Source organism: Setaria italica, chromosome III, assembly GCF_000263155.2.
Source record: "Setaria italica strain Yugu1 chromosome III, Setaria_italica_v2.0, whole genome shotgun sequence".
In the NCBI taxonomy this organism is placed as follows: Eukaryota; Viridiplantae; Streptophyta; class Magnoliopsida; order Poales; family Poaceae; genus Setaria; species Setaria italica.
The window spans coordinates 44,469,767-44,495,012 of NC_028452.1; the positions used below are offsets into that span (position 1 = coordinate 44,469,767).

At 45.6% G+C, this 25,246-nt stretch overlaps 4 protein-coding genes across 4 annotated transcripts; 3 read left to right on the forward strand and 1 right to left on the reverse strand.

Moving 5' to 3' along the window:
- The first annotated feature begins 17 nt into the window (after nt 1–17).
- Nucleotides 18–2,732, forward strand: LOC101769181 (probable 2,3-bisphosphoglycerate-independent phosphoglycerate mutase). The gene is made up of 5 exons (XM_004962792.2): nt 18–411; nt 898–1,043; nt 1,134–1,410; nt 1,623–1,895; nt 1,979–2,732. The coding sequence occupies exons 1-5, from the start codon at nt 94–96 to the stop codon at nt 2,456–2,458; spliced, it is 1,494 nt and encodes a 497-aa protein (XP_004962849.1). The 5' UTR covers nt 18–93; the 3' UTR covers nt 2,459–2,732.
- A 1,082-nt stretch (nt 2,733–3,814) lies between these two features.
- LOC101769588 (protein RTF1 homolog) lies at nt 3,815–6,565 on the reverse strand. Its single transcript, XM_004962793.3, has 2 exons — nt 6,238–6,565; nt 3,815–6,076 (listed from the first exon to the last, which is right to left on the reverse strand). The coding sequence occupies exon 2, from the start codon at nt 6,044–6,046 to the stop codon at nt 4,094–4,096; it is 1,953 nt and encodes a 650-aa protein (XP_004962850.1). The 5' UTR covers nt 6,047–6,076; nt 6,238–6,565; the 3' UTR covers nt 3,815–4,093.
- A 12,673-nt stretch (nt 6,566–19,238) lies between these two features.
- LOC101769990 (acyl carrier protein 1, chloroplastic) lies at nt 19,239–22,171 on the forward strand. The gene is made up of 4 exons (XM_004962794.4): nt 19,239–19,443; nt 21,074–21,184; nt 21,555–21,677; nt 21,755–22,171. The coding sequence occupies exons 1-4, from the start codon at nt 19,375–19,377 to the stop codon at nt 21,881–21,883; spliced, it is 432 nt and encodes a 143-aa protein (XP_004962851.1). The 5' UTR covers nt 19,239–19,374; the 3' UTR covers nt 21,884–22,171.
- Nucleotides 22,172–22,813: 642 nt separating this feature from the next.
- On the forward strand, nt 22,814–24,016 carry LOC101770665. Its single transcript, XM_004962796.3, has 2 exons — nt 22,814–23,133; nt 23,548–24,016. Exons 1-2 carry the CDS (start codon nt 22,876–22,878, stop codon nt 23,821–23,823), a joined length of 534 nt encoding a protein of 177 aa, XP_004962853.1. The 5' UTR covers nt 22,814–22,875; the 3' UTR covers nt 23,824–24,016.
- The last annotated feature ends 1,230 nt before the right edge of the window (nt 24,017–25,246 follow it).

Here is a 25,246-nt window from a genome sequence, read left to right on the forward strand (position 1 = left end):
CTGAACCAGCACGCGGCAGAGGCATCTCGCGGGCAGCAGCAGCAGAGAGCAAGGGAAGAGGGGAGGCGAGTGGCCTTTGCTGCGGTGGCGGCGATGGCGAGGGCGGAGGGGAGGGGGCCGAGGCGGAGCCGCGTGGCGTTCGTGCTGGTGGACGGGATCGGGGACGTGACGATCCCGTCGCTGGGCGGGCGCACGCCGCTGGAAGCGGCGCGCGCGCCGCGGTTGGACGCGGTGGCGGCGGCTGGGGTGGCGGGGCTCATGGACCCAGTGGAGCCCGGGCTCGCGTGCGGCAGCGACACGGCGCACCTCTCCCTGCTCGGGTACGACCCGCGCGTGTACTACCGCGGGCGCGGCGCGTTCGAGTCCATGGGCGCCGGGCTCGCCATGGCGCCCGGCGACATCGCCTTCAAGGTCGGCACCCCGTTCTTGGGTAGCACCTGATTGCAGCTGAAGTAGTGGTAGCTCGATTTGTTCAGATCATAGTGTGTTCTTGCCGTTCTATTGTTAAAGCTGGCTCCTTCTGCTGTCAACTTGTATACCCAGCAGTTATTGTTCATCATTCAGTCTTCTGTTTTGCGTTGTAAATTGATGCTCAGTTTCGTTAGACTCTTAGGCTGTTATTTTAGGTAGTTAGCAATGGTTCAGATCATTCAAGAGTGTGCATGCAGTAACTAAGTTTGGCCAACACTTTTTGTCAGATCTTGGGCTGTAGCTCTTCTAAGAAATGGCTTGGATCATTGAATTTGAGCGGCTGTAGTGTGGAAAGAAGCATGTTTCACCTATGTTTTCTTTCTTCCTTTTTATCCCTGGACAATATTTAATGTTTCTTATAGTATACGTATCAACTGATGAATGTATTAATCCCATCGCTGAATTGTGTGCTCAATTTGCATGCAGTCCAACTTTGCTACATTGGATGAGGGCACAGGGGTTATTGTCAGCAGGAGGGCAGATCGTCATTTTGAGGAGGAAGGCCCTATCCTCTGTGCTGCGTTGGATGGACTGAAGCTTCCATCTTTTCCTGAGTATGAAGTCAGAGTCAGGTGCAGCACTTACTCATCGGCGCATTTTTCCTCATTGAAGTATGTATGGTGTGTTGTTACTACTGTAATACATACCCTTTCTCTCTGCAGGTATGCTACTGAGCACAGATGTGGTGTGGTTGTCAAAGGACCAAAGCTGAGTGGGAACATTTCTGGAACCGATCCCTTGAAAGACAACCGCTTGCATCTGAAAGCTGAACCATTGGATGACTCAGAAGAAGCTAAAAACACTGCAGCTGTGGTCAACGAGCTTTCTAGGGAGATTACACGGATACTGGTTTCTCACCCCATCAATGCAAAGCGTGCAGCTGAGGGGAAGAACATTGCAAATGTTGTGCTGTTGCGAGGCTGCGGTATCCGGATTGAGGTTAGTGTAAAATATCTGGTACTACCGTTACTAGTCCTATATGGTACTTTAGTAGCAACATAAAAGATTGGTTTAGGTAGCTTTCGCAGGCTTACAGATTCTGTGGATTTGACATGCTTTTGCCCTGGCTAAGATTTGGCATGATTTTCCCCTACTTGGAACTTGATACTTCTGAAATAACTTCTGACTGAAGTTTCATGTGGCTCTGTTAGGTACCTGCCTTCGAAAGCAAGCATGGACTTGCACCATGCATGGTAGCTCCTACTAAAATCATAGCTGGCCTGGGACTGTCACTGGGCATTGATATCCTTGAAGCACCTGGAGCAACCGGAGATTATCGTACTCTCTTGACTTCCAAAGCCAAAGCTATAGCAAAGGCACTCTCTGCCCCTATGGATACACCACCTCGTGTTTTTGTGCCTGGGGAGGATGAATATAAAGCTGGAAAAGAAAATGGATATGACTTTGGGTTCTTGCACATAAAGGTAAATGCACATTTCAGGCCCTTTTCAAGCTAATATTGACGGTGTGGTTGGTTCTGATAGCTCCTCTCCGGATGTCGCTGCAGGCCATTGACGATGCTGGTCATGATAAGGCTGTCAAGTTAAAGGTGCGGGGTCTAGAAGCTGTTGATCGGGCTATTGGTCAGCTTACAAGGCTCCTTTGGGAAGCTGAAAAGGCGGGACACTACCAGTACTTCCTTTGTGTCACTGGAGACCATTCTACTCCTGTTGAATACGGTGACCATAGCTTTGAACCCGTCCCATTTACAATTTGCCGGCTGAGAGATTATGTGGGAGCCATTGGGGAGGATACTGTGTTGGGCACACCCCTTGATGATTTCCCACTCCCTTCAGTAAAATCTGGAGAAGATTTGCTAGACAATATAGAATCAGCTGAGCACAAGCCTGGTCAACTTAAAGCTTTCAGTGGTGATTCTGTGTGTGAATTCAATGAGATTGCCGCTGCAAGGGGCTGCCTTGGACGATTCCCTGGAAGTGAGATGATGGGCATCATCAAGAAGTTTATAAAGGCGAAGAACGACTAAGGCTGGTCCAAGTGCTAACCCTTTGCGTAATCTATTGATTACAAGGTTTCCATGGCTCTGTAGTAAATAATAATGACGAACAAAAGAAACATAAAAAAAAACTATCTTGATCTGAGATGAATAAGAGCTGCCATGGTTCCATATCTAGCATGGAAAACATATTTGGATCTGATCTACTCGTGTACATTGTACCCAGTGTTGGGTCGCTTTCAGAGCGCATGAATGGGAATTTTTGATAGAGTGGTCTTGTGGACAAGCCTAGTTCTCTTTTGCACTGGCAACTTCGTTTATCCTTTTGTCCATGTTTTTTTGTAAGCAGTCCAGTTCAGTCTATGAGGGGCTGTTTGGATCCCCAGGCTAAATTTTAGTTCCTGTCACATCGAATGTTTGAACACTAATTAGGAGTATTAAACATAGGCTAATTACAAAACCAATTTCACAACCCCTAGGCTAAATCGCGAGACGAATCCATTAAGCCTAATTAGTCTATGATTTGACAATATGGTGCTACAGTAAACATTCGCTAATGATGGATTAATTAGGCTTAATAGATTCGTCTCGCGATTTAGTCTAGTGGTTCCGCAATTAGTTTTGTAATTAGCTCATGTTTAGTCCTCCTAATTAGCATCCGAATATCTAATGTGACACGGACTAAATTTTAGCTCCAGGATCCAAACACCCCCTGAAGCTTCTTGAGATGCTTAGCCCGGCTAAATATTTTGACACAATTTATGCTAATTTTGCATTCTTCCTACTCAAACGGTGCAGCAACTGTTATTACTGTAAATCGTCGTGATGTGCCATACATTTTATGAGATGACAGAAATAAAAACCTGCATAAATTCAGTTTAATCGTCGTGATGTGCCATACATTTTATGAGATGACAGAAATAAAAACCTGCATAAATTCAGTTTGCAGATACGAAAAATTAAGCGAGAAAAAGAATTGAATATTTACAGATATTCTAACACGCCAGTACACACATCACAGATGACACAAGTACAACTAAAATAGCTTAATCATATGGCATTCTGCAACCAACTTGCATAATTTCAACATGTACCGGACACACTGAGAGAGTGATTAATCAAGATCAACGAAAACCCAAGCAAATACGATTTACAGAACCTACAATAGATTAAGCTCAGGCATTCAGCAACAAATTAGCATATTTTCAACATGGACCGGACACTCTGAAAGAGTGATTAATCAAGATCGACAGAAAAACAAGCAAATAATATTTGGAACAAGAATTTTTTTTTTACTAACAAAAACTTCTATGAAGCTAATGCGCTCTGCTGCAAATGTGCAGACATTCACCTTGTAAAACATCAAACAGGAAAAAGGATGCACAATATTTAATTCGACTAACTATGGATTCAAGCTGTTGCAACTTGCATATTGTCAAATAACAACGATAAGATGACAACACACTCCACATGTATAAACATGATGTCAGTAACTTAATCAGTCATACAGTAGGTAATATTTATGAAGAAACTGTATAGACTGCATGTTTCGTGTATTGTTTCTAAGAAAATAAGGGAAAGCGGATGATCTGGACAATTATAGAGGCACTGAAGCCAGGCAGACAGTTGAATCCGCTGAGCAGCCTGCAGAAGCACAGATACCCTTCACAGGAGACCCCGTCGCCTTTTGTAGTCACTCACACTCAGGGTCAAAGCATGCCTCCTTCCATCATTGTCAGGCACTTTGTACCCCATTGTAGCTTCTATCTTCTGCTTTCTAGCCATGTAACCATCAAACAGGCCCTTGGCTCCGCCAAATTCTTGCAGAGCAGACAATGATATAGGGAGCTCAAATGTGTGCAGCACATTTGATTCTGTTCCCAGATCCACTGGTGCATTGGTATCGATCAGCTTCCCAGCATCAGCCGCTGCCACTTGAGCTGCCGCTGTGGCTGCTGTACCAGTGTGAGCTTTGTTCTTGCCATCTTCATTGCCAGCCACTGCATTACCACTGGACCCGTTGGCTGCTTCTTCAACATTATCTCCTCCTGGCTTAGCTGTATAATAGTTTCTCGATCTTGTCCACCTCCTCGAAAAAGGGTCATACCCAGCCTCTCCAGCCTTCAAACTTGTATTAATAGGTTTCATTTCCGAAGCGTTCTTGAAGTTCTCAGCACGGTTCTTCCTGTTCATAGCCTCCAACCTGGCAGCCTTGTCATTTTTTTTCATTGGCTGCGGCATGTTCTGCAGATTATTCAGCTTCACGCGGATCCTCTCTGCTTCAGCTTCGTTCCTCCGGCTCAGAGCTATCTCCAACTCATTCCTCAACCGATCCTTCTCAGCAGCAACATTGATAGTACGCCTCACAGCTGATTTCTCTCGCAGCATATTCTTCACAGCATCAGCTGAATACACATAGTTGTAGGCTTTCTGGATGGCATCTTTTTTCTCCAGCACTTCCTGACGAGTTGGTATACGGACACCATTCTTCTCAGCCTCTTGCAGCCATTCCTTGAACTCTTCTTCGTTGGGTGGGGAGTCCGATACCTGAGTCATCTGCCACCGAGCAGCATTAGCCTCACTATCCCACACAACATTGAGATACTTGCATGTTGTGTAGCTTTCCAGTTTGTACTTCCGATCCGGATCACTTGCATCCACATTCCTCACTATGCAAAGCCTGTATCTTGGGGTCCCAGACTTTGTCTTGCCAATGCCAAGCCGCACAAAGCACCCAGATACGGTCTCCTCAAAGAATGGCTCCATGAACCATTTCACCAGCTTTGACCTCCTGAGGGTAATACTCTTCACATCATCAAACTTGAGCGGGTCAATCCTACTGGGCGACTCATCAAACTCATCATCCCTGCCATCATCAGCAATCCTCCCATGGTCCTTCAGCCTCCCCCTGTTATCCCCATCGTTGCTCCCATCACTTGGGGGGCTCCCAGCCCTATGCCTAGTCGGAGAGCCGCTCTGAGGGAGCAGGTCCTTGAACCTGTTGCGGTACGCCTCCGGATCCTGCTGCCTCATCCGCTTGGCCCTCAGCTCGTTGAGGGCGCTCTTGGTGGCGGATCCTGACTTGTCGGCCCGGGTCGACGACCGCATCCGGCTGGGCGGTGGGGGCGGGCTGCTGTCCTTCCGGGCACCGGCCTTGCCCGTCTTGGAACGCGCCATCTGCTTGAGCTTGTAGTCGTCGATGCGGGAACTCCGCTCGGCCAGTATCAACTCCCTGTCAAGCTCCGACATCTTCTCCAGCTTCTCCTTGTCCTCCTCGTCCTTGTACAGGTCGCTCCCCACGGACGGCGCGCTGTCCGAGTCCTCGCCGCCGCTGCGCCTCCCGTCGTCGTCGTCGTCGTCCTCGTCATCCTCGTCACCGTCGCCCCGCCACCCGCCGGCCCGCCGGCCGCCCTTCTCCGGCTGGTGCCGCTTCTTGAGCGGCACCTGCGGCGGCGGCTTCTTCCTCGAGTAGCTCGGCGCGGCGTCCGAGTCGGAGTCGTCGTCGAAGCCGTCGGAGCCGCTCCCCCCGGAGTTCCACCGCGGGTTGCTCGGCCGGGACTGGCTCTTCCCCGTCCGGCCGGCGGCCTGCAGGAGCAGATTATCCAGGTCCTTCGTCATGGCGAAGCCCGCCCCTCCTCCAGAAACCCCCTACACGAACAACCAAACGAACCCATCAGCAAAAAAAAAAGATCACCTTTTCGCCGCGTAGCTACGAATCCATGTAGGAATCAAGAAACGCCGGTCCGTCCCAGATCTGGGGGGAAGGAAACAGTCCGGAACGGCGCGATGAGGACGGGGAGGAGACGCACCTGGAGGGTACAGCCGAGTCGGTCGGTGCAGGCGAGGAAGAAAGCTCGCGGTTTGTGGCGTTCGGGCGAAGGCGGCGAAAGCGATCGACGGAGGAGACGCCGGTGGAGGAGGGGAAAAGGGTGCGCCGGCCCTAGCCGAGTCGGAGTGGGAGAGAGAAGACGATGACAGATCGGGGTGGGCCGTGAGGACACTACTGGTGTACTGTAGCTAGTGTTGGGCCCGCGGAAAGCCCGGTTGCATCCGGGCTACTAGGCACTCGCCTCGCCTCGCCGGGAAGGCAAAGCTTCCTCGGACGTTTGCTTCCCTTGCTACAGCTAGCGCTTGCCTTGCAGCACGGCTCGATAAGGCGGCCAGCAGAGCTCGATGGGGCCACGGTGAAGCTCTATAAGGCGGCCTTCGGCGGCCGGCGGGCTTGACGCGGCAGCGGGGAACTTGATTCGGCCGCGACAGAGCTCGATGCGCGGGCTCGACGCGGCAGCGATTCGGCCGCGGCAGAGTCCGATGCGGCGGTCGGCGCGCTCGACACGGCAGCGGGGATCTCGATTCGGCGGCCGGTGGGGCTCGACGAGGCAGCGGGGAGCTCGATTCGGAGGCAACGAGGTTCGATTTGTCCACCGCGGAGCTCGATTTCGTGGCGTTGTAACTCGACTCATCTGTGATGTACGTCGATTTGCCAACGGCAAAGCTCTTGACGTGGCTCGGCGACTCACGCGAGCGCACGACTGAGCAAGCGAACCTTGCCCGTGAAGGAGGCAAGGAAATCCTTGCCTAGCCAGGCAAGCTTGCCGAGCAAAACGAGCTTCTTCACTCACTACCAAACGCCTGGCCGTGCGAGGCGAGGCGAGGCGAGCAGTCGACGAGAATACCAAACGCGCCCTATGTGTCCACCACCTTCTTGTTGCAATTGTAACCCATGGGCGACATGGTGGCAGGCTGGGTCCCGGTTTTTTTTTCTTCTGTTCAGGTGGTATTGCACGGCGGAGCAGCTGGCAACGGATGTAGGTTCAGAAGAACCGTTGAGTTTCCTTTCCTCTACGGCTCTACGCCTCTACCACAGCAGATAGAGAGGTTGTCTCGGCAATGGTAGAATGGATGGGAACGTGACAGGAGCGGCTCTTTTCGTTCTTAAATATACGATGCATTAACTTTTTACTCCAACTTTGATCATCAATATCTATTGAACGAGTCAGTTCATTAAAATAAAATGTGTATTATTATGTCTATTCTTTAGATTTAACTTGTAGGTTTATCTATTTGCAAAAATATTTAGAAAAGATGAATAGTTAAACAAATGAAAAAAAAGTTAACGGCGTCATATATTTAAGAACGGATGGAGTATGTTCTTTGCTTACCTCCGGTTAGAAATGTGTCTTTCTGACTCTTGTGCCAACCATTCTCAATACCGTTTATAACAAAGCTCTATGTACCATGCGTGATTTTGTGACATTTGCATATTAGTGTTGAAGCACCGAATTCACATTTTATGGTATTTCATTTACAACCTCGCTAACCGCTATATACGTAGCACATGCATCGCGTACATGTATATGTAGAGTGTGCGAGTATGAAACATTAGAAATTCATGCATCAATAACAACTTTTTTTTATATAGATTGAGTGGTGAAATGAAACCTAACTAAGCCAAGGCAAGTGAAAATCGATCAGCTTAGCTATTTTTTATTATATTCTGATTTTGGCAAGGAAAAATAAGAAGGAATATTCAGGATATGCAACATAAAGTTACAAATTCTTGGTCCGAAGCCTACTTTTGATAGCATGGCTTGTGGTGTCTAGGCTTCTACATAAATCTTTTTTCTTACTGAACTAGTATATTCGGATAATAATTCAATGGGACATAAAGATTTATAAAATAAATAATACAGACAATTTATTTTGTGTCTTTCTAATGTGCCCCCGCCTATTATAACCTACCATCTTTTCTTTAGCCAAAACCCATAATTTAGTCACAAAGTTGTCCATAGTGGCATGTGAAAGAAGTTTAAAGATCGCGTACAAACTCAGACACAATCACCTCGTAACGAGATACATCTACGAAATGCTAAACAATGGTTATTTGACATGTTAAGTCGCTGCAATGAGATACAGTGTGTTGTAGTGGCTGTCACCTGTCGGTATATCTAGGATGCTCGGAATGAAACTCTTAACTCTGAAACCAATCGTGTGTCCTCGGATGATAGTCAAGAAGATTCGAGCTTCTGTGGATATGATTGTGCTGCAGTGTCTAAAGCCGATTCAATCTTTAAGGTGTGTAGTTCCGAAGCAAGTTCAGAAATGGACTCCACCGCCGGTTGGCTTGGTTTGCCTTAATGTTGATGCAACAATCTTCTCTTCTTCATCAAGTTCGTCTGTTGGTGTGGTGGTGCGGGACCATTTGGGCATACGTCGGATGGGATGTCGTCAGTCTTTTCATGGTATTACTACACCAGAAGTTGCAGAAGCACTAGCTCTTCGATGTGCTGTGACTCTCGCGCTGGATGAAGGCTTGCACAGAGTGATGATTCAATCGGATTGCTTATCGCTGGTCCAAAAAGTGAATACTCTGGATAAGGATAGCTCTTCCACGGGTTCTATTGTTGCAGGTATCAAATTCTTAACGAAGAACTTTGTTTCATTTTCATTTGTTCATGTAAGCCATAGTGCTAATGAGGTGGCTCATCTGCTTGCTAGGGCGAGTGAGTGTGTTGCTTCTCGATCTTCAGGCGGTGTATTCCTGGTTGTATCAAGATGTTGAATCTCTGAATGTTTATGTTAACTGAATCAGCCAGCTTGATCTAAAAAAAATCACCTCGTATGGCTGTGGCACAAAAGATCGCACTACTACACTAGCACTCTCACATGGCCTCTAGTTGGTCTCAATTTTGGACCTGCGTGCTTTGGTCACCCGGTCTCGGGGTTCTTGGGCCGTCACATATTGACACTAGAAAGTTGGGCGCGCTTCGCCGCGCGGCTGTAAAGGTTGTGTTTATAATAACCATGTAGTGCCTAACTCGTGGATGATCTTTGTATTCAACTTTACATAAACCCAATATAATAGATAAAACTACTACATGGCTACTACTGATCAAGCAATTCAGTTTTCACAAAAGAAATGCTTAATACCATTATAATATAATATTAACACAGTAATAGATAAAACCTACTACATGATTAAGATTTAAGCAAACGGTTAAGTGAGGCAGAATTTTTTTTTACAATATAATGTTTCAGAGACAGCGCATTACACGTGGAAAGTAACAAAAAACCTACATTTCTAAGCTCAATATACCATTTGCATAGCTCAGGTAACCATAGAAAAGCATACATTCATTTAGACCACAGGAAGTACGCAGATCACATATACAGCCACCAAATGCTCCTTGTATATGCGATGAATTGCAAGATTCCACATGGACATCTGTTGTTGATGCACTGCTACACTACCTGTTTACAAATCCTTGTAAGGAACAGAGTGTATATGTTGTACAAATTCACACATAAAAAAGAAGAAATTTATACGCAAATTGAACTTATATAAGTATCCATTGACATCCTTTTGTCTTGGTCGAACCTGCGCACATATATAGTCCAAATGCATATAAGTTTCAGGGAAGAAGAGCAATTGCACATGCATAAGCTGGGAACAAAGGGTCACCTCTCAGATGTTGCGAGTGTATAAATACTACTGTACAGTGAGCACGAAACACAATGATACATGATCTCAGCCATAAGCATGGAAAAGGAGAAACATTGTATTTTGAGTTCAGGCTGAAAACCATATAGCATATCATATAAACTGATGCAACTACGATCAGCGCACAGTTTGACAGAGCAAAAACTACAAGTGGTCAAAACTCTACTTTTTTCTTTTGCTATGCAACTTCATCCAACAATTGCTTGCGCACCGATGAAAGCTATAATTCTAAAATTCCCTGCTGCTATCCATTCAACTGCATGAAAGTAAGATTTGAACCTAAGAGAGTATTATTGAGCAGCGAAATGTACACAATAAGACTGGGAACCTACAGAGGAAACAAATGTGAAAGCAAACTTTGCGTAGATGCTCTTAATTTTACCCATGGAGTTAGAAGCTGTGATGAGTTCAGGACAATGGTCCCTACGTACAGTCCATGCTGAATATGGGCCTCATATTTCCCATCAATGACCGTAAATCTAAAACAAAAATGAAATCACCATAGGAGAAGGCATAAATGAACCACAGAAGCAGCATGTAGTCAATGAGCACCCATGGCATCTTCTTTGTCGCACCACAGCACGCATGTTCAACAGTTTAGACGGCAACTATCTGTAGGTGCTTCGTATATATCACACAGACGACAAAACAAATAGCTTATCCAATGGTTTGTCTATTAAGTTGTCCGTAAACTATTTAATTTATTCATGCACTCATATATTATGGGGATCAAGTATAAATTGGATCTTTGTATGTTACTTTGTCTCTTATTTTAGAGAACACACCGAGTATACCATTTGAGATAATAGCATCCTATAAGAAGGACTATAATGTAATTTAATATTTTTAGTTCATGTCCTTGTATATCTAAAAGTATTCTTTGTGATTTCTATCTTTGTCGAGGACTATAGTGTAAAAAGCAAAAAGTCGCGTTGTAAAAATGACAAATATCTCCGCACGGTGGACAGACTCGATCTCTCTGTCCTCATCTCTTTCTGTTGTCTCTCTCTTCTGCCCTCATCTCTTTCTGTTGTCTCTCTCTTCTGCGCATCTCCGTGGTGGATTGGGCGACCGCTCAGCGCGGCTTCCAGCGTCGATGGTGCTCTGCACGAGCTGCGCAACGCGAAGAACCGGCTTGGGTGGCGCGACGTCATCCGGCGGGCCGCACAAGCAACACAAGCACCATGCGAGTAGCACGACACGCGTAGGCCAGGTTTGCCGCCTTCGCTCGATTTTGCCAACCAAAAGAAGGCTCCCCGCAGTAGATCTTGCGAAGCTGTCATCTCCTATGAGCTCTCCATACAACAGGCATTGCCCGGCTATTTGTATCGGAGCATGAACCCCTTCCGTCACCTCACGGCAAAGACTCTTTTCTCTATCTTCATTTAATTATGTCCACGTAGAATAAACATGATGACTTCGCAGCAAATAGACGAGTCATTTAATGACCTTGTACATGCCCTAATTAAAAAAAGAATAGATCCACCCAGGTTAAACATCACAAGTGCTTAGCATGTTTGAATCAAACTGGAATCTAATTAATTGCACCAAAATGGTAAAACCAAGGGAAAACAAATTGAACTACCATACCAAAGAGACATATTATCGAACACAATGTATGCAAGTGCAGACTAACCTGTAGACACTGAATATGCGTTGCTGCACGTCGCGACTATCCGTCGATGACGCGGGATTAGTTCCTCGGCCTGCGTGTGCGTCCTCTGCTGCTTGACCAAATCAGTTTGAACACAAGTATAGGAAGCCCAACAGCAGGATGTTCAGCCCACTGCTATTTCTTTCCAGATAAGCGAAGGAGGCTAGTCCATGATAGTTTTTTCCTTCAACTTGTTGGAATATGATATGCATGCATCAGATTTCTTCCGTTTCTCTTTTTTCAGTTTCTTTTGTTTTTCTCGTAACTATTTTCCATTTTCTTCGGTGTTTTTTTCTTTTTTTCCTTCCTTCGCTTTTTTTCCAGACGTGTTCTTTTCTCACATTCATTTTCTTCCTGTTTTTTTCCTTTTTTCCGTACGTTATTTTCTCTTCCTGTGTTAACTTGATTTTTTCTTCCGTTTCTTTTATCCCTTCCATTTTGTTTTTTCTTCATTATTTTTTTATTGAACTTTTCTGTTCATTTTCTTCCCATGATAGGTTATTTTGTATCCTAATTTTTTTTATCACAAGTTCATTCGAGTTGTTCCAGATATATATTTTTTCTTATTTTTATCTTTTCTTTTTTATGTTTTGTCACTATAACACTTGATGGTTTTTCTTTTTTATGTTCTCTTCTTTCTTTAGTATCTTATTTTACTTAGTTTTTATCTCCTTCCCTATCTGTCGTATTTTCTATTATTCTTTTATTTTTATTCTACTTTTTACCCTTTCTATCTTTATCGGTTCTCTTATTTTAGTTTTTGCAAACCATTAAATGATTTCAGTGCTAGTGAACCTCTCTTCCAAGTAGTAGGTATAGGGTTTGAAATAGCGTACATTTATTTTGTTTCGTAAGTCATATAATTTGTTCGAGGAGTACAAATCTTTGTTTGATAAGTTTGTATAATTTGTTCGATACGCATGGTATGGTTGTTTTGTTTAGTTTTTATTTATTCGCCCATCACTACTTATATTTAAATTTATCTATTTGTATTTATTGATGGATTATAATATTTATTCTATGTTCATAATGTATTTATTCAAAATATTTTCCGTCAGTTCGCATATTTTATTCGCATCGTACAATAATTCTGTTCTTGATATTCGATATTTTGTTTACTGTATATAATCATTTGTTCGATCGTGTTTACATTTTATTCATACGGAACAATCTTTTGCCCGTGCTATCCAAATATTTGTTCACAGTGACCAAAACTATTATTTATATTAAATTATACTTGAAAATTTTTTGAAAAAAAATATACTGGAAAAATAAATCTCACCAAACAAGTTACATGTAGTCTTATTTTTTAATCTTATTAGAAGAAACATCTTGATGTTATAAAAAAAAATTGGATACTTGATTAACAATCTAGGTACTTTTTCTTTTACTTTCTCATAATAATTTAGTCTTTCGTTGTACCACACTATTTGTTGTATGTCATGTTTAATACTTTCTTTGCATCGTATAGTTTTTCATTCATATTTTGTCCAATTTATATAGTCATTTGTTCGTCACGTTTAATATTTTGTTGGTATGGAACAATCATTTATTCTTAGTGTTCAAAAATTTGTTCGTAGTAATCAAAATTAATATTTAATATTTTTTTAAAAATAGTTTTTTAAAAAAATTATCCAAATATAGTCGAGTGTGGTCTTGTTTTAAAGATATTGTCATAAGAAACATAGTGGTACAATCGGATATTCGGTTAGCAATCTACATATTTTTTAGCCCTATAAAATTTTTGGGACACGATGATGTTCCTCACGAGGCTTGTTCAGGCCCACGCACACATTAGCCGAGATACGGCCCATTGGAATATTAATTAGTGTACCGCTCCTTCGGATGATGCTTAGCCTCTGGCGATGTATAACCACACCCGTTGCTGCATGGTGTTTGCCTCCCCTGCGACTCCATGGAGCTCCTGAACTGCCGACCGTTGATGAAGGCAATCGCTTTGCCGCAGAGCTTGCCCAGCCCCTAAAGGATAGGAACTGATGAGCTTCCGGCGGGCGTCAAGGCATCGGCAGCTCTGCATCTCGCGTCGGCACCAACGGTCGTCCTCGGCCATGCGACGCCGCGGTGGGCAGTAGCCGTGTTGTGTTTTTCCAAACCTCCGGTGATCTCGTGGAGCACAGAATGACGAGAGAGGGTGCCTCTTGGACTCTCCGTGGAGACCATGGCACCTCCGTTGGTCGGGGGCGATGAGATAATAGGCTTGACCCATTGCAATTTTAGAAATTTCAAATAAATCTTAAAGGTTCATGTGGGTATGAGCAAGTGGTTGGAGTGGTGCAAACCTTTAATCCCACATTTTTAGTGGAGAAGAAGGTTGGCTAACATAAATACGAAGGTTGTCTCCACTCCTCCGAGCTATGTGTGTGGGGAGAGAAGAAAAGCTCCACACGCGCGCTCGCTCGCCACGCCTCGCCTCGCGCGGGCGTGCGACACCTGCGTGAATGGTTCACCGAAATCTAGCCTCCAGCCTTGCGGGGACGTGATTTCCTTTTGCCATTTTATTTTTGTTACTTGACCTTTAAATCAGTGAGGTATATGGAACCTAATCGGTTTAGATCACGATCGTGACGTGAGATCGTGGGCTCTCCTATATATATGACCTATCGGTCTCTATTGAAAACACATCTAATCGAGTTAGAGTTTTTACCTCTTCTCGCTGCTGTACCACCACCGTAGTCTACTCCATCCCGAGCGCCAACGTGCACCGGCGAACGGGAGAACGGGTCTCCGGAACCTCTCGCTCTTGTGATCCTACACTAGGAGAGGGCGATAAGATTTTTAGGAAGCGTTCCGCGTGACTGCTCAAGATCTTCAACACGGCTCGTCTTCTGTCCCAGTCCAGCGTTGCGGCATACCATCATCTTCAATGTCGTTTGCTGTGCTCCATCCGCAACACCGTCGTCGTTCCGTCAGCACCGCTTGTCATTACGGTTGCACCCGCAAAGTACGTACGCTGTGATCCGATTTGTTATTTCAGCATGTTTTCTGAGATAATGAAGTTGTGCTTGCTGTTGCCTAGCTATTATGGTAAATCTAGTTTGGAAATTAATCATCTTGTTGTCTAATTTTTCGACATGGGTTGAGGAAGGAGGGGATCAACGTTGACGGCAAGAGCTGTCGCGCCGGCGTCCCCCGTTGTCGACGAATCCACTGTCTCAGACTCAGCCCACGGGTCGCCGGCGCCGTTCCGTCTGCCTTTGTGGAGGTGTGGTCGGCCAGCTGGGCCGGAAAGACGGCCTGCAAAGGCTGGCTGACCGGAGCGGGAGGAGGAAGCGGAGGAGGCGAGGCGCGGTCGATCTGTTTGCGAGGCAAGGACGGCACGCTGGGCCACGTGTCGAGCAAGCGGACGGGACCTGTTTCGTACACAGACGACGCGTGGGGCTCCCTAGTACGGCGTGTTGAACGGATGAAGCCTCCATGCAGTAATTTTTTGTTCTTGCGCGATAAGAGTCACACGCGGGACGACAGGATTGGCCAAACAACGAAAGGCTCCCGCAGGCTTTGAAATCTTTCAGCAATATAGCTACTACTATGCCCAAGCTGCTGGTAGGGAAATTTCTTTCTTCATCAGTGAGTGCAATGCATAAAATACTTGAGAGATATTTGGCAAAGATTTTTTTGAATAGGGTATTTAATTTGTAGCTTTAGGAAATCTTGGATTTGGAGAGGTAAACCAAGAACACTTAATTAGATGAATCATTTTATTTATATTTTATATTAATTACAAATATTTCTCTACTCCTAAAAAACGCAAAGAGGCGACGAAACGTCGTACGTCGCCTTACCCTCTGCTCCGGCGTACCGCGCTCCAGGGTATGCACGCCGTCCATTGCTGTGAATCATGGCACAGGGAGTATCACCACCCTACGTCCAAGGAGACGCCCCCACCTGCGTCCTCGGACATCTATCGACCCGATCCAACGATCGTAAGCTATCAATTCTCCCCGCGCACTACCTCCCATCAATTCATTCCCCTTCGCCACCACCGCCCGTCCACCACGGCGTCCTCAAACACCGGCTCGACACCCTCCTCCATCGCGGCGAACGCCGTCCTCGACCGAGTCCCTGACACCATCCTCGACCGCAGCACCGACGAATGGCGTCCTCAACCAATGCCCTGACGACGTGCATCGCCGTGCCTTCGCCGTGCCATCGACGTGCATCGCCATCGTCGGTTTAATCTATGCGTAAATCTCGTTGTAGCCTCTGTACTTTCGCTAGGGGTGGATGCAGTGGTGGCGGCCATGACCCAACACTAAGCCAAAATCCATTTTTGCTGGCGGGTGAAATGGCACTGTGCTGGTGGGCCTAGCACCCGCCAGCAACTTTGAGCCAGCATAAATGACGGTCTGTGCTGGTGGATGCTTGCCCGCCAGCAGTAATTATATTAACAGACCGATCTGTGCTGGCCAGCACAGTTGATTTTTCAATTAAAAAAAGCATGCGCGTCGCTCCCACGCCTGTCGCTTCTGCGCAGCCGCCGCTCGTCCCCATCGCTGGCCGCCTGCCCTCCCGCCGGCCGACCGCCCGCCACCCGCCGTCAACCGCTCCCGCACCCGCCGCTTCTACGCCGCTGCCGAGCCCGGTCGCCCATCGCCGTCGCGCCCGGACAGCCGTCGGCCGCTGCTCCCCCCCTCCCGGCCGCCCGCCGCTCCTGGTCGCCCGTAGGTCATCGCTCTCACGCCCGAGGGCCCGTTGCCGCCGCGAGTGGCCGCTGCTCCCGCACCCGCCGCTCGCCGCCCAGGAGGGAGGAGTAGGTTGCTTGCTCGGGCCCCTGAGAGGCGCCGAGCTGGGCTATGGAGGAGAGGAATTTGGAGGCTATTTGTTCGCCAGTGGAGAGAGAGGGAGAAGAGAAAGATGAGAGGCGGAGAAGGGATAAGGTAGATGGTGTGCCTAGGGTCTGTGCAAAGATCCCTTGAGCTATATTTTATATGTTTTAATCAACGTTACTTTGTCTTGTGCAGGCCCTGTTTGGTTTGGGGCTACTAAAGTTTAGGGATTCAGTCCCTTTTAGTCCCTAAACTGCCAAACATGGTGACCAAAAGGGGCTAAACTTTAGCCTTTAGTCCTCAAGAGGTTACTAAAAGGGACTAAAGGAGACTATTGACAGGTTTGCCTCTCATTAATGCCCCGTCCTACCCCCCACCACCCCTCTTGATCCAATCCTCTGCCCTCGCTCTCTCCCAATCCATTCCCCACCTCACTCGCACCCTGCCCTCCCCGCCGTCGCCCCCACTGCTCCCTACGCCGCCACCGCCCCCGCTCCTCCCCACACCTCCGCCGCCACGTCCGCTCCTACCCAAGCCGGATCTACCTTGGACGGCCACGGGAACATCTAATGGGACTACTTCTCTCAGGTGGTTCTTCTTCGGCGGCTAAACCCATTCCAAATTATGCTAAAGATGCGCCGTATAAATATTATGCGATACAGATTGTATGGTTTCGCCTACAATTTCAGGCCGCATTTAAACAGCTTAAACCTGAAGCATGGGAGGATGTTCACAAATGGGAATTTGAACGTGCGAACAGAATTGCAGAAGACACTGATGGGTAAGACTAGTTCTGACACACCGGTGTTTTATTGTGTCAATATTCTTTATTTCTTAAAATATATGTTTGTATATTTATACGACTGATGATTCATCCTGTCATAGATTTACCACATATTTTCAGATGGACAGCTTATTCTACAGTATGTCTAGGTGGGATAGTCCTCAAAACGTGAGTAAATATACTTTGTTGTATGTTCCTTTGTGATTTTACAATATACGATAAATCCCATCACACGAGAGCTTTACTTGAAGTAAAAACTCATCTTACGTATAGGATGCTATTATGATGCGGCGCAACTTCTTCATTGATCTTTTGGCACACCAAGAGAATGCTTGGAAGACAAGACTACCTAGCATTGTAAAACATTATCTTTGGCGCATCACTGGCAAATAAATAGGATAGATGGGGGTGGCCTTTGGATGACCAGTTGTACCATGCTTTGTTTAATGCCATAGCTACGATTATCTGTATTCGCACTTGTTTCCACATGATTATTGTCCTGCTGAATCCAATGTTGAAGGTTGTTCAAGTCGCCGTTAGAGCTTGCTAGAAACGAATACGATGTAAAGATGATTAACTGTCATATATTATTTGGGAATTGGTCACATAATTGTTCTTTTGCAAGTTGAGATAAAGAACATCCAAGCGTACTGTACTTATGTTATTACTAATTGCAAAGTCATTTTTTGTTTCACATTGGAGGCATTTCGCATGTTATTACTCATTCCAAGGTTGTATGACTTAATTAAAATGTAGTGTTGGAATTAGCTAAAACCTTGCAGAAATATAATGCATATGTCCAGAAAAAAAAATACCTTATGTTTTTGAGTTTGTAGAAGCAAATATTTCACACGATAATGTTTGATGCTTATAAACGAAATTTATTTTGCCCGTAGCAACGCACAGGCACGATCCTAGTAAAATTTAGAATACAAACTGTAGATTGAGGCCTATATACGAACAATGGTTTTTTTAATTGTTCAACCTGTTTGCACTTGCTATGATAGCTAAGTGGATAATTAGGCACAAACTATCTACATTCTCTAGCTAGCATGTGAAATCAACCGGGGGGCTTGAGTACCTCTTCAGCCTCCTTTGGTAGGGTTTCTTAACCGATTTCTGGTGAAGCCCTACCAAAAAATCATCTTCAATGGCTTCACCACAGGAGCCCTGGAAATGGGTTGAGTGATGATGATGGATGGAGCCAAAGTTGAAAAAGGTGGCTCCTCGCGGCTCCATCCCGTCCACGGGGTCAAAATCCCATCTTTATCCTCTTGAGCGCCCGGCAGATGGTGACTGTGGTGTGGATGAGCCGGTGGGCGGGGCAGAGAGTGGAGGTGGCCGGCGACACGGATGAGGTGGCTGACGGGATGGAAAATCGGTGACGGCATGGGTAAGGCAGGGCGGAGGACGGCGACAACGCGGGCTTGGCGTGAGCGCAGGCGACAGCGGCTCTTGTGAGGCGCATAGGTCGGAGGGCCACGACGATGCGGGGCATAACAGGATAAGAAAGAGAGATAAAGGGGAGGAAATAGAGGGAAAAGCAATAGGAAGAAAAAAATGGGATAAGAACATATAGACATTTTGCTATTTATATCTATTTTAATCTTTCAAGAGAAGCTATTGTACCAAATGTGTTTTCAATCACGAAGCTAAAAAAGCTATTTCACTGGAGAAGCTACAACCACAACTATTTTAGTTATAGTTGAAGCAAGAAGGTAGAAGGGGGAGGAGGAAGAAAAAGGAAGAGCCTTAGACTTCAATGCTAGATTCATCGCTGCTTACATGCTTTTGAGTGCGAGATACGGCTTTATTCTCCTACAATATATATGTTTTTTTAGGAATAATATCATCTCTAAGCTGTCCTCGTATCATAATGGCACGGCTTCAGAAACAGTTGAGACGTACATGTCATCGTGCAAATCCTCGCCGAGCGTGCACCCACCAGGAGTCACCGGTCACCAGGGGCCACCTCGTTTCCCAATTTGTGGCTGGCGCGAGCGTGCTCCGTCAGCCATTTTCGGACGGACGCTTCCTCTATCCCGAGCCTATCTATCTATTTATCGCCTCCCCCGCCGCACTACGCTGCCACCGCTATACGCTCGCTGCGTGGTAGCTGCTGCCTCACCTCACCTCACCTCACCTGAGAGCACACCCACCAGCCACCACCTCTCTATCCCGCCTGCCGCTTGCCGCCGCCGCCCCGATCCGAGAGCGAGCATGGCGCACTCCCTCGCCACCGCCACCGCCGCCGCTGCCTCCTTCTCGTCGGCCGCCGCCCCGCGCCAGGTCCGGCTCACTGCTTCTTGGATTGGTAGCTTGCTCTGTGTGGCTGTGGGCTGTGCCTGTTTCTTGAATCTTGATGCGAGGCGAGGAGCGTGCATCTTTGGTCGATATATATAGATTTCTGGGTTTGGTTCGTGATCCCTTGGGTTCTTGGGATGGTTGATTGGTTGGTTTAGAACTTCAGATGGATGGATTGATCCCGTAGTTTCCTGGTGATGCTCCCTTGGTTCCGGTTCGGTTGCTGGGTGTGATTAGATTCGAGCTGACTATGAACCATATGGGTACCTTACTGGGCATTTCTTCTCTGCCCGATGCAGGGGATCTTGTTTCCTACAAGTTCCCGTGAACCGTGTTCTTTGTTGGGAAATTTGCCAGTGATTAGTACTCGTTGAGCACAGGGTGCCATGGATGAGTGATTAGAGTCTCACTTGCTCAGGTTAAAGAAGTCAAACTTCTAGTTACTTTGAGATGGTACTCGTGTACTTTGCCTTCAATTCGTTTCGAATTGCTGTAACAAATTAGAATCATTGTACTATTAATCCATGAGGAAAATTGGCTTTAGAGCTTATATTATTGTCGCGTTATATTGAACTTGTTACGGGCTACCACTGAGACTTTGTTGTCACCAGTCGTGATGAAGTATGAACAGATGGTGACAATTTTGCTTATTTTAGTGCAAGCTGCAAAGATTCCAAATTTGCTGTAGCTAAAGAAACCGTCACGGCGCCCGGGCCGGTGATTCATATGGTTTATTTTAAAAGTAGCCTCTGTTAATGAAATGTGGCTGGATCCCAAAGAGAACGGAAAGGGTTCAGGGGTGACCCAAGCGCAGCAAATGACAGCACATGCCTCAGATCTTGCTCAAGTTAACTAAGGGGCATTTCTTTACCGGTGCTTTACTTCTGCAGCATCCATGTCGATGCGATAGCTGAATAGAAAATGCCAGCTTTTGTTGTTACAAGTGTACGCTGCCATGTGCTTCTTGCCTGACCTGAAGTGTCCTGCATCATGGGGATCCCAAAATGTATAGTTGGGTTCCACAGTTATAATTTGATTTCGACCTGGTTTGAAAAGCTTGGTTACATCTTGATCCTTGTGTATTACTGGACTGATTTCCTACTTTAGGCATTTCAAATCCCTGGACTAGATCAGTTCCTGAAAATTTCTGGTGCTAGTTGCTGGCCAAGAAGCAAGGCAATTCATTTTTTAAAAGAATTTTTCCTACTACGTCTTGTCTGCAATGTTATTAAAATCCTGCACATATTGGTACAAATAGATGTAAACAAACCTAATATTTAAATACCTGAAACAGCTACCAGCTGTCTCTCATGTCTAAAAAGGCTTACTTCATAACTTAGGAAACTTGTGTCATGCTATTATATATTTGCTCCGTTGGCTTCACTATATTATCTTGATGACACATTGTTAGTATTCATTTTCAGAGGACATTCCATGCCAAAAACTGTTGTTTGGTTTTCACTTTATTGAACATCCAGTACGAGAGTAGGTGCAGCATTGAACTTTGTTAGAAGAGGGCATTTGCAGAATGCACTATGCCAATTTTCATTTTCTAATTGTTGTTATTTTCATTGGAACAATCCACTTATGGGGACAGTCTCATGGTCCATTTCAGGTTACAAATGTGATTTCAAGCCGGAATTCGGTTTCCTTCCGGAGCTACAGGATGACTTCTGTGTCCATCCGTTCAAGACCAAGTTCTCTTCGGTTTAAGATTTGCTGTTCGGTATGCATCATTTCATTCTTTGTTTGTCTGTCCAGTTCTAAAAGAGTTTGGTGGATAAATAAACAAACTGTTGGTAGTAAGCTGTTCTGTATTTGTCAAGGCTACCTTTATTCCCCAACATCGTACCAGACACTATAAGTTAGTTAAATGCCCTGTAGTTAGTAAAAAAGATGGAATTATTTAATTATTTCTTGTAGAAAGAGCAAACTACTAGATTGTATGAAGAGTGCCACCTGATTCTTGAAAGCTGCATTGCTTGTTTCCTTGGGTTCTGAGGTTGTTGGCATGGTGCTTGCCTTACTGATCTGAAGTAGTAATGATTTATTGAAGAGCGATCTGAAGTAACATCATTCATTGATCTATTGAACAGGCAAAGAAAGAGACAGTCGACAAGGTTTGTAGTATAGTGAAGGAGCAGCTGGCTCTCCCTGATGGGACTGCCATCACGGGCGAATCAAAATTCGCTGAACTTGGTGCTGATTCACTGGATACAGTAATCCCTCTCTACTGAAATTGACTGTAGCTCCAAAAAAGCCACAGCACCTTAACAACGCCAACTTTGTCCTGCAGGTTGAAATTGTGATGGGCCTCGAAGAGGCATTCAACATCACCGTTGACGAAACGAGCGCACAAGACATCGCTACCGTGCAGGATGCGGCGGACCTTATTGAGAAGCTTGTGCTGGAGAAGGCGTCATAAGCACCTTAAGTGGAGGATCCAAAACCAACAGTGGACCCATCGACCTTGCCACCGACGACTTTGTATTCGATCTCTGTTGTATGTTCAATTATTCATGGTACCCATTTGTTCTTTCTTGATCATTCAAGATGAGATTTTGTATTGATGTTGCTGAGGTAAATTAGATGCTCCAGAGGTTACATGAAGCAAATGAAAACAATGTATTCCACTTTCCATTTGTATGTTGTTCTACTAATATGGAGAAACAAATAAAGTGGCAAAGAGTCACCGCAATGTGTTTTCTTACAATAAGGTTTGTCTATAAAAATCAGAATCAGATGATGTAATTGTTAACCTTGGGACGCGGATTTGCAAACATCAGGGTCTCAGGTGCTCCATGGTCTAACCATAAACCTGGATGCATTTTCAGCTGTGCGATTTCTCAATAACAGTTTTTATACTATTATTATAGAGAATCAAATAAACTATTGCGAAGAGTCACTGCAACTGTCTTCTGGATTTCTGAGAAGTCATACAATTGTCTTATAAGAATCTGAATCAGGTGATGTAATCGTTGACCTTGGGATGCAAGGTCTCAGCCATAGACCTAGCTGCGTTTTCAGTTGTGATTTCTCAATAAAAGACTAGGGTTGGTAATCAGATTCAGGGAATGATTATGGTCAAAGTTTTTAAGAAGAAAAAAGAACTAAGACTAGGAGTTAGAAAAAAGAACACGAGATTTTTTTTTAATCCCATGTTGGAATTTTACTGTTTGCAACTTTACATATGGAATCATCATGATATTCCTATGAAATTCAATGTTCCAACCAGGAGCTATACACGAATTTGAAGGGTCCAGCACACAAGGAACCTGTCAAGCTGACAATATGCTCTTTTTTTTTTGGGGGGGGGGGGGGTGTAAATGAAATTCAAAATTTTCTCCAAAGACTACAGACCTCAGAAAAATTTCCTCTGAAGAGCACAGACCTCAGAAAAATAGAAAAAGAAAAAAAATGTCATCCTCTACCTTCGCTGCCCTTCTCCTCCATGGCCGCCTCCACTCCCCTTCCCCTCCGTCAAAGCCGCAACCTTTCCTCGCTCTCCCCAGCAACCCTTCCCGACCCCCGGCATCCGCCTCCGTTTCCACCCGACCCTCCCCGGCACGGCCGCTTCTCCCTCCCGCCGCCGCCGCTTCCGGCGGGGAGCGGGACAACCGCGTGCAGGAGCTGAGGGTGCCTGATTCCTGGCTGACGCCCGAGGGAGCGGCGCAGGTTCGTTCCAAGCTCGCGTCTTTTTTCTCTGATTTCCTCCACCGATTCCTGCAACATCCAGCCTCGTGGCGGTTGCGATAGTCCCCTCCAGTTCTCAGTTCCTGCGGTTCTGATTTCAGATACTGTGTGCGCAGACGAGACGAGCACTGGGCTTCTGGCTGCTCGCATTTGCTCCCCTGTTCGAGTCATGTTGCATTTCCGTGTGTGAAAATCTTGCATTCGCAGTATGGATAGGGAGAATCATAAATCATGTGCTCGGATTGTTTCAAAAATTCAGGGAGCCAATGAACTGAACCTACTACGAGTTCATTGTGCAGAAATTGTAGAAATGTTACATTGTGCACTGTGCTTCTGCAACTTCTGCACATTGTTGCTGCTACGAATTCAGGTGCTATATTTCGTGCTCGTGGCCAGGAATCGGAGTGGCTGAGGGAGACGCTGCACAAGTGGCTGGACGACGAGTACTGCCCGGAGGCGGCGAACGTGGACATCAGCCGCACGGCGGCGCGGTCGTACCGCGAGTCCCTGGCGGCGGGGCGGTCGGACCTCGGGGAGATCCTTCTCAAGATGGCCGGCGACCTCGAGACGCTGTCGTACAGGGACAGCTTCCACGGCGCCTTCTCCGCCGCCAACGCCGCCGTGCGCCTCATCACGCAGAGGATGGAGGCATTGTCCGAAGATGGCCTGTGAGCTGTAGGTTCTTGCTGTAGTTCTGACCGTATGGTACTTCTGAAGAACGCTTCCATCCGTTTTTAATGTATGTAAGCATGTTCCAAATATTATATGTTTATTAAGACCATCAAGATTAATTAGCTTACAAGCCTTACATTAAATGTTATATAGTGTTTAATAAAATCAGAGGGTGTACGAAAATGTTTGAGAAGTTTCATTGCAACGCTTTTTTTTTTTGCGTCATGTAGACAATGTGATATTAGGTGGCTAGAAAATATCCGGTGCTCTCACACATCTTTGTAATTATATGAGAACTGTTATATTTTTACAACAAAATGACCATACAAATTTATGAGAAAATTATGTTTATCCAAATTCCAAATCTGTAACACAATGCATTTTAGGAGGAGGAAAAGAAAAGGCAAATCAAAGCCAAGGTGACTAACCTTGTTTGGATCTTTGAGCTAAAATTAGAGCTAAAGTTAAGTACATGGCACCTCGAATCTTCCGAGGCTAATTAGGAGCACTAAACATGAGCTAATTATAAAACTAATTACATAGATGGAGGCTAATTCGCGAGATGAATCTGTTAAGCCTAATTAATTCATGATTATCACCTGTTTATTGTAGCATCACATTATCAAATCATGAACTAATTAGGCTTAATAGATTCGTCTCGTGAATTAGCCTCCATCTGTGCAATTGATTTTATAATTAATTTATATTTAATACTGCTAATTAGTATCTAAACATTAGGACTAAACTTCCCGGAACCAAACGAAGCCTTAGGGGCTGTTTGGCTCCAAGGTGCTAAAGTTTAGCACCTGTCACATCGGATGTTTGGATACTAATTAGAAGTATTAAACATAGGCTAATTACAAAACTAATTGCACAGATGGAGTCTAATTCGCGAGATGAATCTATTAAACCTAATTAGTCCATGATTTGATATTGTGATGCTACAGTAACCATTTGCTAATGATGAATTAATTAGGCTTAATAGATTCGTCTCGCGAATTAGACTCCATCTGTGCAATTAGTTTTATAATTAGCTCATGTTTAGTCCTCCTAATTAGCATCCGAATATCCGATGTGATGCTGCTAAAGTTTAGCAACTGCTATCAAACACCCCTTTAATACCAAATTTTAAAGCCAAAGGCGAGATGTGCAACAGCCAAAAAGGCTTTTATCCGACGTGTTCGTACTCTCCGTCTGCCCGCGGGCCCGTCCAGTGCTGACACGCCACGTCAGATTCCACCTCCATTCCAGCCAGAAGAGCCGGCGGTGGCCGGCAGATAAAACGCACGTCGCACTCCCGCGTCGCTCCCATCGACTAGGAGACAAGGCATGGCAGCGCCGGCCCGCCGGCGGCATTCATATTCGTAGTGATTGGTTGCTTGGTAAGTATAGCCGGGCTAGCTAAAGAACTCTAGGAAGCTCA